Genomic DNA, 12,815 nt, shown 5'->3' on the forward strand with positions numbered 1-12,815 from the left:
CAGCCGCCTGAGTATTTGGGATTACAGGTGCGTGTCACCACGTCCAGCTAATTTTTGTATTTTTAGTGGAGACGGGATTTCACCATGTTGGTCAGGCTGGTCTCGAACTTCTGACCTCGTGATCTGCCCACCTCAGCCTCCCAAAGTGCTGGGATTACAGGTGTGAGCCACCGTGCCTGGACTAATTTTTGTATTTTTGGTATAGACGGGGTTTCTCCATATTGGCCAGGCTGGTCTCGAACTCCTGACCTTGTGATCTGCCCGCCTTGGCCTCCCAAAGTGCTAGGATTACAGGCATAAGCCACCGTGCCCGGCCCACATGGTTTTTCAAATAGTTTAGAATCTCATTTCCACATAATTAATTTGTTTCTTTAAACCTATGTCTTTTCTATTTCAGAAATCCTTTCTAAACAATCGCATTTTACTCCACAACCACCTTCAAAGAATCATTAAGACTTGGTTAATGTGTTTTGCTCATTTGGCAGCAGTTTCTTGTGGCTGTATCTTCCCTCCACTGGAGTCCTTGAATCTTACGTCTGTCATCTGACTGCAATTAAAAGCTGGGTTTGGAATACAATCGCAGCCCTACCACCCACCTGCTGTGTGACCTGGTAAATGTCTTTTTTTTTTTGAGACGGAGTTTTGCTGTGTTGCCCAGGCTGGAGTGCAGTGGCACGACCTCGGCTCACTGCAACCTCTGCCTCCCAGGTTCAAGCAATTCTACTGCCTCAGGCTCCCGAATAGCTGGGATTACAGGCACCTGCCAGCATGCCCATCTGATTTTTGTATTTTTAGTGGAGATGGGGGTTTCACCATGTTGGCTAGGCTGCTCTCGAACTTCTGACTTTGTGATCTGCCCGTCTCGGCCTCCCAAAGTGCTGGGATTACAGGCATGAGCCACTGCTCCCAGCCAGTTCTTTTTTTATTTTTTCCTTTTTTTTTTTTTTTCGAGACAGGGTCTCACTCTGTTGCCCAGGCTCGAGTGCAGTGGCACAATCACTGTTCACTATAGCCACTGCCTCCTGGGCTCACATGCTCTTCCGGCCTCAGCCTCCGGAGTACCTGGGACTACAAGCATGAACCAGTTTGGCTAATTTTGGCTAATTTTTGTAGAAACAGGGTCTCGCCATGTTGGCCAGGCTGGTCTCGAATTTCTGGGCTCAAGGGATCCACCTTCCTTGGCCTCCCAAAGTTCTGGGATTACAGAAGTGAGTCACTGCGCCCTGCTGGCAAATTTCTTAAACTGTCTGTGCCTCAGTGACCTCATTTAATAAAGGGAATAATTGTAGCACCCTTTTCCTAGAGCTGTGAAGTTTCAATGGAATAAATAAGGCAATAAATGAATGGATGGGGAATGAAGGATGTGGGTTTCCTCCCTCTTGTCTTTCAATAAGCTCTCACCATCAACCTCCCGTTGCCTGTTGTCTCTCTTCCCCCTCTCTCCCTCTGTCTCTCTCTTAGCCGGGAAACCTGGGGTAGGGAAGCATAGAGTCAGAGGGAGCATCGAGAGATTGTGGACACTGATTGGGGACGCCCACGGAGACAGCCCGGGAGAAGGATCGGGGTGGGGCCTGTGGCTGCATCAGGAGGAGGAGGAGGAGCCCGCGGCCCGGCGCACACCGCAGCAGAAGGGCGGAGCCAGGTGGCGCCCCGCCCACTGCTTCCCGCCCACGCACTTTAAGCCTGCAGTGGGGACGGAGCGAGAATATACCTCGTCCACCTCGCGCCTCGGCCGACTCTGCAGTGCGACGGGCGGAGCTTCTGGACGCCCCGCCTCCTGTTCCGCCCCACGACGTATGCGACCCGGAGACGCGTGGGGCGGAACTTCCGGACGCCCCGCCCTGCCGCCGACCCTGCGGAGCTGAGGGTGAAGCCTTCGGACGCCAGTCCCTCATCGCTGGCCCGGTCGCGCCGAGGCGAAGGGGGCGGAGCCTGCACCCGCCCCGCCAACCTTCGCCCCGCCCGCCTCGCGCCGCGCAGGGAGGAGGAGGAGGAGCTGCAGCCGGGCCCGCACTGCAGCGCCAGCGCCCGAGCGGGCGGCCGAGCTCCTGGAGCGGCCTGTCCCCGAATCCCGAGCGGGCGTCGCTCAGCAGCCGGTCGCGACCGCAGCCCTATCCCGCTCCGCGCCCGCCATGCCGTCCGCGGGCCCCGCCTGAGCCGCGCCTCCGCGCGCGGGCGGGCCTGGGGACGGCGGGGCCATGCGCACGCTGCCCTGACGATGCCGCCCGCCGCGCCCGCCCGCCTGGCGCTGGTCCTGGTCCTGGGCCTGAGCCTGTGGCTTGGGGCGCTGGCGGGGGACCCCGGGCGCGGCTGCGGGCCCTGCGCGCCCCCCTGCCTCTGCGGCCCTGCGCCCGGCGCCGCCTGCCGCGTCAACTGCTCGGGCCGCGGGCTGCGGACGCTTGGTCCCGCGTTGCGCATCCCCGCGGACGCCACGGCGCTGTGAGTAGCGAGCCCAGCGGGATCCGGGAGAGGCCGCGGGGCGGGCGGGCGTGGGCGCGTTCCCTGGCCCGGTACTGGAAGCAGGACGCGGGCCAGGACGCTCCCAGGGCGAGGCTCCGGCGCGGGACGGCGGCCCTGCTAAATAAGGAACGCCTGGAGCCGCGGTTGGCACGGCCCCGGGGAGCCGAAAAACCCCGGGTCTGGAGACAGACGTCCCACCCGGGGGCTCTGCAGACGCCAGCGGGGGCGGGGCGTGGAGGCCGCGCTCAGCTGAGAGGACAAACAGTCGCTAATTGGAGAGGAATTGGGATGCGGCCTGGGGCTGCGGGATACCCCGGGAGGTGGGGATGGCTGTCGGGGGCGGTAGGGAGGACTTTCAGGAGGTGTCTGGACAAGGATTTGATGGATGTGCAAGAATTGGCCTGATGCTTAGGAGGGGGCGATGAGGTGGGTCCAGAAGAAGAGGGCGTGAATGTTGTGAGCAAAGACCGTGAGGCTGGAGGCTGGCCACGGGAGGTGGGCTCTCGGGTGGGCTGGGGTCATGAAGGGCCTCAGGCGCTTTGCTATTGGGTTCCAAGGCTATCCTGAGAACAGGGGCGAGGGGGGATTGCTGTGAGGGATTAAAGCCTTGTCATGTTCGCTTTCTGGACATAAAAGCAACAGGTGGCCTTCATGGAGACGCTGCCCATAGCCAGGTCTGTGCCAGGCTCCAGTTGGGGGTCGTCATGTGGAATCCTGACCCTGATCCTCTGAGGCATAGGGACTGGAGATTTGCATTTCACAGATGGGGAAACAGGTTTGGAGAGGTGACACGACCTGTCCCAGGTATCATAGTCAGGACAGGACCTGTCCCAGGCATTACAGTCAGGGCAGGACCTGTCTCAGGCATCACAGCCGGGATGTGTATAGCACGGGTATGGAACTGAGGTGCTCAGGATCCAGAGTTGGGTTGAAAAGGGCACAGGGGACTAAGATAAGCAGACAATTGTCACCAGCGCTGGGGAGAGTCTTGGGGCCAGTTTGATGCCTTGTATTTCTCAGGCTCCAGGCTGCTCACTGGGATGCTGTGTCTCCCTGGGTGCGTGCTGGATCCCTGGGGAATGTGGCACATCCCCAGGCTTGCTGAACATTGGGTGGGTCCTGGCATTTGGTTTTGTAATGTTTCTGGGTCACTCCTGCCTGTGGCCACCCTTCCTTAGGGTAGCCATGTGTCCTTGGGGCTTTGCTGGTTGGTCTCAAGAGTGGGAGAAGAATGGATTCTCCTGGACCAGTGGAGCCCGTGCCCCTCTGGGCCACACTGCTCCTGCGCTCACTGATTGCTGAAGCGTGTGTCTTGCGGCCGTCTCTGTGGAGATGGCCTCCTCCTGCCTGGCAGCAGCGCCCACAGAATTGCATCAGACCTACCCACCAGTTGTTTCTGATGCTGTAGCCGAGGGCTCCTCTGTCTGCCAGTCTGGTCACTGGGGGCTCTGTCCAGGTCCTGCACCTGGGGTTCCTGCTTCCCGGCACCTGGTGGTGTCCATGTGAGCAGCCCCTCAGGAGCTGTCCAGGAGAGAAGGGCACTGGTGGCGGCTGACCGGAGAACAAGGCCTGGGCTCTCCAGGCCCTCAGCACAGCAGTGGAGCCCCCACCCTCGCCCCTGCCTTGTGTTGTTCCCTTAAGCTCTGGTCCTGGGGTTTGGAGGAGGGGGACCCTGGGAGTTGGTGGCCTGTCCCAGTCTGAGCTGGCAAGATTCCAGTTGCCAGGCCCCTCAACTGTGCAACAGGGTACAGGGTGACCTCATGTGGACAGGTGGGTGCTGTTCTGTACACACCTGGAGCTGCCGCTGGGAGAGTTCTGGAAGGTGGGGTGAGGGGACCCATGGGACACTGGGGACTTGGGAAAGATGTTAAGGCCCTGGCTGGCCCCTGAGGCCACCCTCTGTGCTGTGGAGGCTGCCCAGCCATTTTGCTGTCTATCCTGCAATCTCCTCCTCAGGGAGATGGCTGGGTTTTTCCCAGGGGAGAGGCGCTGAGCTGGGAGAGGTCGAGGACACAGATCACAGCTGCTGGCGGGTGTTTAAGGGCCCAGAAGCGTTGCTGTCTGGGTGTCCCCAGCAGCCTTCCTAGGGGGCTCACACAGGTGCCCCTGTACTTGTGGCTCCCCGGCTGCTGAAGCTCAGCAGGGACAGCTGTGTGCAGTCCCCGATGGAGGACAGCTGGGGCTTCTGACGCCACAGCCTTCCTTGTGCTAATGATGATGCTGAGAGGTGGCAGCTTTTGGAAAAGATGGCGCACTGCAAAATGTCCTGCTCCGCGTGGCTCGAAGCTTCGTGGGGAGACGTGGGCAGAGCCGTGAGTGACTCATGGACCACCCACCCCAGAGCCTGCCCTGCCCTCCTTGCTCCTATCCTTCTCCCTCTTGACCCATGTTTTGAACCAAATTCCTTTTCTTTATTTGCAAGCATTTTGGAGGGCATGGCAATACCGCAGACCCACCTAACACAACAAACAATTCCTTAATGCCACCAAAGGCCTGGTGTGTTCAGATTTTTGGTTTAATAGTTGGAATCAGGAGCCAAATAAGGTCCACACAGTGCAGTTAGTTGATGTCTTCTTTTTTTTTTTTTTTTTTTTTTTTTGAGATGGAGCCTTGCTCTGTCTCCAGGCCGGAGTGCATGATCTCAGCTCACTGCAACCTCTAACTACCTGGTTTAAGTGATTCTCCTGCCTCAGCCTCCCAAGTAGCTGGTAGCTGGGGTTACAGGCATGCACCACCACGCCTGGCTAATTTTTGTATTTTTAATAGAGATAGAGTTTTACCATGTTGGCCAGGATGGTCTCGATCTCCTGACCTCGTGATCTGCCCACCTCGGCCTCCCAACGTGCTTGGATTATAGGCATGAGACACCATGCCTAGCCAATGTATTTTAAAAATACATACTTTTTTTTTTTTTTGAGACGGAGTTTCGCTCTTGTTGCCCAGGCTGGAGTGCAATGATCTCGGCTCACTGCAACCTCCGCCTTCCGGGTTCAAGCGATTGTCTTGCCTCAGCCTCTCAAGTAGCTGGGATTACAGGCATGCGCCACCATGCCCAGCTAATTTTGTATTTTTAGTAGAGACGGGATTTCTCCATGTTGGTCAGGCTGGTCTCAAACTTAACCTCAGGGGATCTGCCTGCCTTGGCCTTCCAAAGTGTTGGGATTACAGGTGTGAGCCACGGCATCAAGCAAAAATATATATGTGTCTTTAAGGCGGGTCAAGCAAAGCAGTGGGATTGGAGAAAGAACAAAGAATTCTACCTGGCTGTGATCAATTCATTGTAAACAGCGCTGTGCTTGGACCAGCCAGCTGATGTCTTTTGTTTTGTTTTGTTTTGTTTGAGACGGAGTCTGGCTCTGTCACCCAGGCTGGAGGGCAGTGGTGTGATCTTGGCTCACTGCAGCCTCCGCCTCCTGGGTTCAAGCAATTCTCCTGCCTCAGCCTCCTGAGTAGCTGGGATTACAGGCGCATGCCACCACGCCCGGCTAATTTTTAAAAATATTTTTAGTAGAGACAGGGTTTCACCATGTTGGTCAGGCTGGTCCCAAACTCTTGGCCTCAGGTGATCCACTTGCTTTGGCCTCCCGAAGTGCTGAGATTACAGGTGTGAGTAATGTCTTTTATTTATTTATTTATTATTATTTTTGAGATGGAATCTTGCTCTGTCGCCCAGGCTGGAGTGCAGCAGCACTATCTTGGCTCATTGCAAGCTCTGCCTCGCAGGTTCATGCCATTCTCCTGCCTCAGCCTCCCGAGTAGCGGGGACTACAGGTGCCCACCACCACGCCCAGCTAATTTTTTGTAGTTTTAGTAGAGACGGGGTTTCACCATGTTAGCCAGGATGGTCTCGATCTCCTGACCCTCGTGATCCGCCCACCTCGGCCTCCCAAAGTGCTGGGATTACAGGCGTGAGCCCCCGCCTGTCTTTTATGCTGGGATTACAGGCGTGAGCCACCGCCTGTCTTTTATGCTGGGATTACAGCCGTGAGCCACCCCCTGTCTTTTAAATGTCCGATGATGTCTAGGAGCTTCCCTTCCTCTCTTTCTCCTTGTGCAATTTGTTGAAGAAACTTGACTCCTGCAGCCTGGATTTCCCACTGTGTCTTGGGGGTGCCACCTCCGTGGTACTGTGAGTGTGTCCTTTGTGTTTCTTGTAAATTGGTTATTGGAGCGGATATCCCATTGTCCCAGAGGTTGTCCTGGCTGGCACTGCCCTAGGTGTAGATGTCATTGGCTCAGGGCCGCCTGCTCTAAAGACCACTTCCCGGTGCTGGGTGCCACTCACCCTGGCTGGGGGTCACCTGGGTCTGCTGCTTTCTTGCGAATGCTGGGGTCCAGGACTGGGCACATACGAGGAACTTGGTAGGTGCTTGGTGCACTGATGTAAAATATTGGAGCACCCAGGGCCTTGCCCTTTCCCACCTGCATCCCTGAATGACAGGAGAGTGTCCGGGAGTATAGGGGTGGGAGGCACAGCCCCCGGGGTCCTTGCCTGGGATTGGCGTCGGGGAAGACAGGCATTCTGGAGCGACCCCTGGCCTGACGCCTTAGAGCGCAGCTGCCACAGGCACGGCTGCCTTGGGGGCTGGCAAGGCCACAGAAGGGCCCCCGGCTCCTATTTCTTGTCCCTGGATCCTGAGAGCGAAGACTAGGGATTGTCACCAAGGCCTCCATGAGCCCTTACCAGAAGGAGGGCCGCCCTTGAGGGCTCTGTTACCACTGGAGCCCACGTTCAAGCAACACACAAATAATTCTCCAAGGATACAGATAGATTATGGGGAGGGGGTGGCCTGGAAGGACCTCCAGTGCAGGTGACACTGAAGCCAGGTTTCAAAGCTGTCTCTGGCCCAGAGAGAGTCCCCAAAGGGCAAGGTGACTCGGGGGCAGGGGCAGGGCCTCTGTCGGGAGAGCCTAGGATAGGCCCATGTCTTCTAGGAAGAGCCCTGGCAGCTGAGCGCAGGTGGTGGGGAGGACTTGCATCCTGCATGTCCCAGCTGGCCTCTCCTGTGGTCCCTGAGCTGGGTCCCACATGGCTCCTGCACTCGGGCATTCAGAACGTGCATGCATGGGAAATGGTGTTTCTTTATTAGACACAAATACAAACTCGCCAAACTTGTGGACAAAAACGTAGACAAGAAATCACACACTCACTCCTGTATGCGATTGCCGGCAGGGGCTGTGGAGGAGTTGGGGAGACTTTGGTTGTGTCTGGAGCAGTTGGGAATGTGGGCAGATGAACCTGGAGCACCCGAGCTCCCACTGCAGAGGCAACTGTGGAGACAGAGAGCACCTGCAGGTCATCCATCCAGTATTGGCTTTGCATCCAGATCATCCAGGGAACACTGTGACTCAGCAACAAATAGGGACCCCATTTAAACATCGGCAAGGGGCCACTCACACCTGGATTTAAACATCAGCAAGGGGGCACTCACATCTGGATTTAAACATCGGCAAGGGGCGACTCGCACCTGGAATCCCAGCAGTTTGTGAGGCCAGGGTGGATGAATCACTTGAGCCCGGGAGTTTGAGACCAGCCTGGGCAACCGGGCGAGACCCCAGTCTCTAAAAAGTAAAAGAACATGCCAGGCGTGGTAGTGTGCGTCTGTGGTTCCAGCTACTTAGGAGACTGAGATGGGAGGATCACTTGAGCTGAGGAGGTCAAGGCTGCAGTGAGCTGTGATCACACCACTGCACTCCAGACTGGGTCACAGAGCAAGACTCTGTTTCAAAAAAAAAAAAAAAACCACACAGGATCCGAACAGAGATTTCTCCAGAGAAGACGCACAGATGGCCAACCCCACGTGAGAAGATGGTCAACCTCATTAGTCATGAGGGAAACACAAATCAAAACCCCTGGCCGGCTGGGCGTGGGGGCTCACGCCTGTAATCCAGCACTTTAGGGAGGCAGATTGCTTGAGGCCAGGAGTTTGAGGCCAGCCTGGGCAACATAGGAAGACCAACAAATAGATATTAGTGGTGGCACCTGTAGTCCCAGCTAGTTGGGAGGCTGAGGGAGGAGAATTCCCTGAGTCTGTGAGGTTGAAACTAGTTAGCCATGATTGTGCCACTGCACTCCAGCCTGGGTGACAGGAAACACTGTCTTAAAAAAAAAAACAAAATACAGACTGGGCGCGATGGCTCACGCCTGTAATCCCAGCACTTTGGGAGGCCAAGGTGGGTGGATCACAAGGTCAGGAGTTTGAGACCAGCCTGACCAACATGGTGAAACCCCTTCTCTACTAAAAATACAAAAATTTGGCCGGGTGTGGTGGCACATGCCTGTAATTCCAGCTACTCAGGAGGCTGAGGCAGGAGACTCACTTCAACCTGGGAGGCGGAGCTTGCAGTCAGCTAGTATCATACCACTGCCCTCTAGCTTGGTCAACAGAGCGAGACTCCATCTCAAAAAAAAAAAAAAAAAGGAAGCCGGGCATGGTGGTGCATGCCTGTAGTCCCAGCTACTATGGGGGCTGAGGCAGGAGAATCACTTGAACGCGGGAGGCAGAGGTTGCAGTGAGGCAAGATCGCACCACGCACTCCAGCTTGGGAGACAGAGCAAAACTTCATCTCAAAAAGGAAAGGTCTGGGAAAAGCCTGCACCTGCTTCCCTGCGGTGGCCATGCCGGGCCCTACGCTGAGCCCTCTGTTTTCTTGTCTCTCCATTCCTCATCATGGTGCTGCAGGGTTGGAGCCACTCCTGGTCCCATTTTACAGACCGGGAAATTGAGGCTCTGAGAAGCCGTGGTGGAGATGATTTCATCAGCATGCTCTGGGGCAGACCCCTGGAGCCGCACAGGGGGTGTGGGGCCCACACCAGTGCCCTGGTTTATAGACAGGTGGCAGTGGCGCTTCCGAGTGGGGTTGGGATGTGCTTGGACTCCCCGAGGGGCCGAGGGGCTCTGCGCCCAGGTCCAGCTGTTTGGGTGCTGCCAGCCCCTCCCACCTGTCCCTCCCGGGCTCATCCCTACTGTGTCCCTTCCCTCTGGTTTCCTGTTCAGCTTCAGGAAGGAGGCTGGGAACCCAAGTGTAGGGAATTTGGGCCCTGGAGTCAGACCTGGGTTCACATCCCAGTGCCTCCATTTCCGGTGTGACCTTGGTCCAATCTCTCAGCCTCAGTTTCTTCACCTGTAAAGTGGTCTCCATGATTAGATGCGCCCTGTGGAGCACTGTAGCAGCGACCTGGTTCAGCCACAGGTGGCCCTAACGTAACTTACTAAAGTAGCTCTGTCGGTCCCCTCGGGGGTTCTGGGGGCCCATTCCCCAGTCCTGCATGCACTGTGAGACCTGCTGTGCCACAGAGCAGAGTGTAACAGCCTGAGGGTGAGGGGCACCCAGAGCCAGGTACTGTGCCCGTGCTCAGACTGGATACTGGACAATGGAAGCCAGAGCAGCCTGGATGGGTGGACTTCTATGGACCCCTCAGCATCCCCTCGGTGCCTTCAGCGCAGGGCCGCGTGGCTGTGGGGGCTCACAAGACCTGGCCCACTCCTGCTTGTGCCTGCACCTGAGTGTTCGTGCATTGGTGCCTTCTGATGCGTTCTAGTGTGTGTGAGACATGGGGAGCTGGGAAGTGTTGGCAGAACTGTGAGCGCCGTCTTCGCTCCTTTTGTTCTTTTGACCTTAACTGGCATGCAGCACTGCCTGAGTTCTGTTCAGTGCCTGCTCTGACGTGCGGACCCTGCTGCAGCCTTGTTGTTAGGCAGTGGCGGTGCGTGCTGTCACTGGTGGGTACCGAGAGCCTTTGGGAGCTTTGGGGAGGTTGTGCCAAGCCTGAGCCCTGACATCCCCCTTCCTGGCTTTCTGTGGGCTCTTCTGAGGCCAGGGCGTCTCTGCGAGGGCCTCCTGCTGGAGCTGCCTCTGTGGATCTCTTCTGCCATCCTGGCCCACGAGCAGGTGATACGCTGACAGTGGCCTGGCACTGCTGCCAAATGTGGGTCCTGCATCTGCAAGCCCCTCCCTGGGTCCCCTAGGGTATGGGGTGGGTCTGCCACTGCCCTTGCTCCCCGACCTTGGGGTGCCTCTCCCCCAGCTCAGGGGAGACCCTGCCTAGGATCTGCTCTCCAGTGAGGAAGACACTTTGGAGGGAGACACACGTGTTCTTTTTTGGAGCTCTGCAGTGGCCGTGGAGCCCAGCCCACCAAGCGCCCTGGGATGAAAACATCCCGCTGCTGTCTGGGCCTGGCCCACGCTCTGCTGCCTGCGCTCCAGCTGGCTGAGGCTGGGCACGTCTGCGGGCAGGCACAGCGGCGGGGGCGCCACAGTTCCCCTGCAGAGTGAGTGCAGCTGGAAAATGTAGCTCACGCCCTTTCCCAGAACACCTCGCTCTTCATGGCTTGGCTGCTGTCCTTGCAGAGGGGCCGGGGTGCCCAGGCACTGGTGGCAGGAGAAGGGCTACATCTGGGGCTGAGGTGGGCAGGGTCCTCCCAAGGCCCAGCCCTGGCCCAGCTGGCGTTCCTAACCTTAGCAGCTCCATGATCTGAAGACAGGCTGGGTCCTGTGAGGCCACCTCGGAAAGGGCTTTGTGTCCAGGCAGGGGCAGAAGCCAGCTCTTCCTTCTGGTTGAGGGAGGAATGAGGCCAGTGCTGGGGCAAGCCCTTGCCCAGGGAACGTCACAGCTGTGGGAGTACAGGGGCTCCGGGTCCTGAGCCCATCCACTGTGCATCGTGGCTCTGGCCACAGGCTGGCTCATGCCATCGTTGGCTGTGCCCACAGCCAAGTGGGTGATGGGATTCCAGCTGCCCGGCTGGATCTGTGCTGCTGCTATCTCCAGGGCACTGCTGCGCCCGCACAGCCAGGCGCATTGGCCAGTTCACTTGCCCCCCCACCCTCTTCCTGCCTTGGCTTCCTCCATTGACACACTAGACCCTGCTGGCTGCCTGGGGAGGTGTTTGGGGGGTGGTGTGGAGGGAGGGGGGCCCCTGGAGCCTCAGTGTACTCATCAGGAGCATAGGGCGAGAGAGCACCTGCCCACGCCGGCTGTGACGGGTCGGAGTGGAGAGGGATGCGAGGGGGTCGCAGCGCCTGGCTCCATGTTGCAAGCAGCTTGCAGGCGCTCCCTGCAAGCAGGGGCACCAGGAGCCGGCCCTCATTCTCCCCTTGACCTGGAAGGGTGGCCCTGACCCCAGTGGCAGTGGACATGTATAGGAAGCACCCTCCTTCCCACACCCCACAGGTGGGCTCACCTCCAAACGGCCCTTTCTGAGCTGACTGTGTCTTTCCATCAGTGTAGGCAAGGACATCACAGATTCCCCTTTCTCATCTCCCTCGTTCAGGCTCCGAGGCCGGAGTCTCCATCCCTGTGCCTGCTGTGTGTCCTGGGAGGACCTGAGGCTGCCCATGTCACCCCCAGCGTCTCATCCTGGGAAGAGTTCAGCCATGGGAGGGATCTGTAAGGACAGAATGCCACTGAGCCTGGGGCTCCCCAGCTAGTCTCACACCCCGGGACCGGGACCCAGAGACCCTTATGCAGGGCTCTGTTGTTTGGGCCCTGGCAGCCTTGTCCTCTATCCAGAGGCTGCAACCCCCATCCCTCGTGGGGCTGGAGTTGCGGCTGGCCTCCCTGGCCCTCCCCATGGAAGTGGTAGGCGGAGCCAGCAGCCGTCTGCCCAGCCTGGGGCTGCACTGTTTTCCTTCAGATGATCGCGGTTCCAAACTGCAGCCCGTTAATTTAAACAGGATCATTTCCGGCCCTGGAAACCGCCTCACTCTCCTTAAATAGAAAGGAGCACAGCACAGAGGGAAACAGATGAGGTCATGGCTCTCCTGGCCCAGCGAGGAAGGGGCCGCAGTGGGGGTGGCACTGCTGCCTGTCCCCTGTCCTCTCCAGCGCCCACACTGCGGCCCCTTTCCTCACCCTGGGCCTGGTCTAGGGAGGGATGGGCCTGGGGGGTCCCCTTGCTGGGCTGAGGGGAACCGTCTCCTCCAGGAGAGGATGGGGCCTGGCAGGGGGCGTGGGGCCTCCCCGGGTCTGGTGTCCCGTCCTGCCCCTGCCGAGGGAGGAGCGGTTACATAAGCTCCACAGGCCCCTCCGAGCTGGTCCCCCCAGCCCAGTTTCCAGTGAGGCAGCCAGCGCGGGCGGGGGTGCCGGGCCTGGCGCACGCCTGCTGCTGACCACACGCGTCTGGAATGTGCAGATGTTTCTTTGGGGGCTCCGTCTGGCCCCCAGACCCCACTCAGCATCTGGTCTGGGGAGTGGGCACCTGGGGCAGTCAGCTCTGAGTGTGGGGCTCTGAGGCGGGTCCAATTTGTCCGGGGCCATTCCCTCTGCTGTGGATTGGGAGGGCCCTGGGGGCTGCCCCACACCCAGGGAAGTTCTCAGCCCCTCTGTCGCGAGCCCCGACCATGGCTCCCCCTGC

At 58.3% G+C, this 12,815-nt stretch overlaps 1 protein-coding gene across 6 annotated transcripts in view; it reads left to right on the forward strand.

Annotated features, from left to right (window-relative positions):
* Positions 1-1,787: 1,787 nt before the first annotated feature.
* The window catches only part of PKD1 (polycystin 1, transient receptor potential channel interacting), a 47,939-nt gene continuing 36,911 nt past the window's right edge, over positions 1,788-12,815 (forward strand). For 4 of the 6 annotated variants that reach the window (XM_030925043.1, XM_030925044.1, XM_030925048.1 and 1 more), the window contains exon 1: positions 1,788-2,439. In XM_030925043.1, the coding sequence (XP_030780903.1) occupies positions 2,219-2,439 (221 nt within the window). In that variant the 5' untranslated portion in view covers positions 1,788-2,218. The remainder of the gene's footprint in view (positions 2,440-12,815) is intronic. The other 2 variants (XM_030925045.1, XM_030925046.1) reach the window with 1 other exon arrangement.

Source organism: Rhinopithecus roxellana, chromosome 20 (assembly GCF_007565055.1).
Source record: "Rhinopithecus roxellana isolate Shanxi Qingling chromosome 20, ASM756505v1, whole genome shotgun sequence".
In the NCBI taxonomy this organism is placed as follows: Eukaryota; Metazoa; Chordata; class Mammalia; order Primates; family Cercopithecidae; genus Rhinopithecus; species Rhinopithecus roxellana.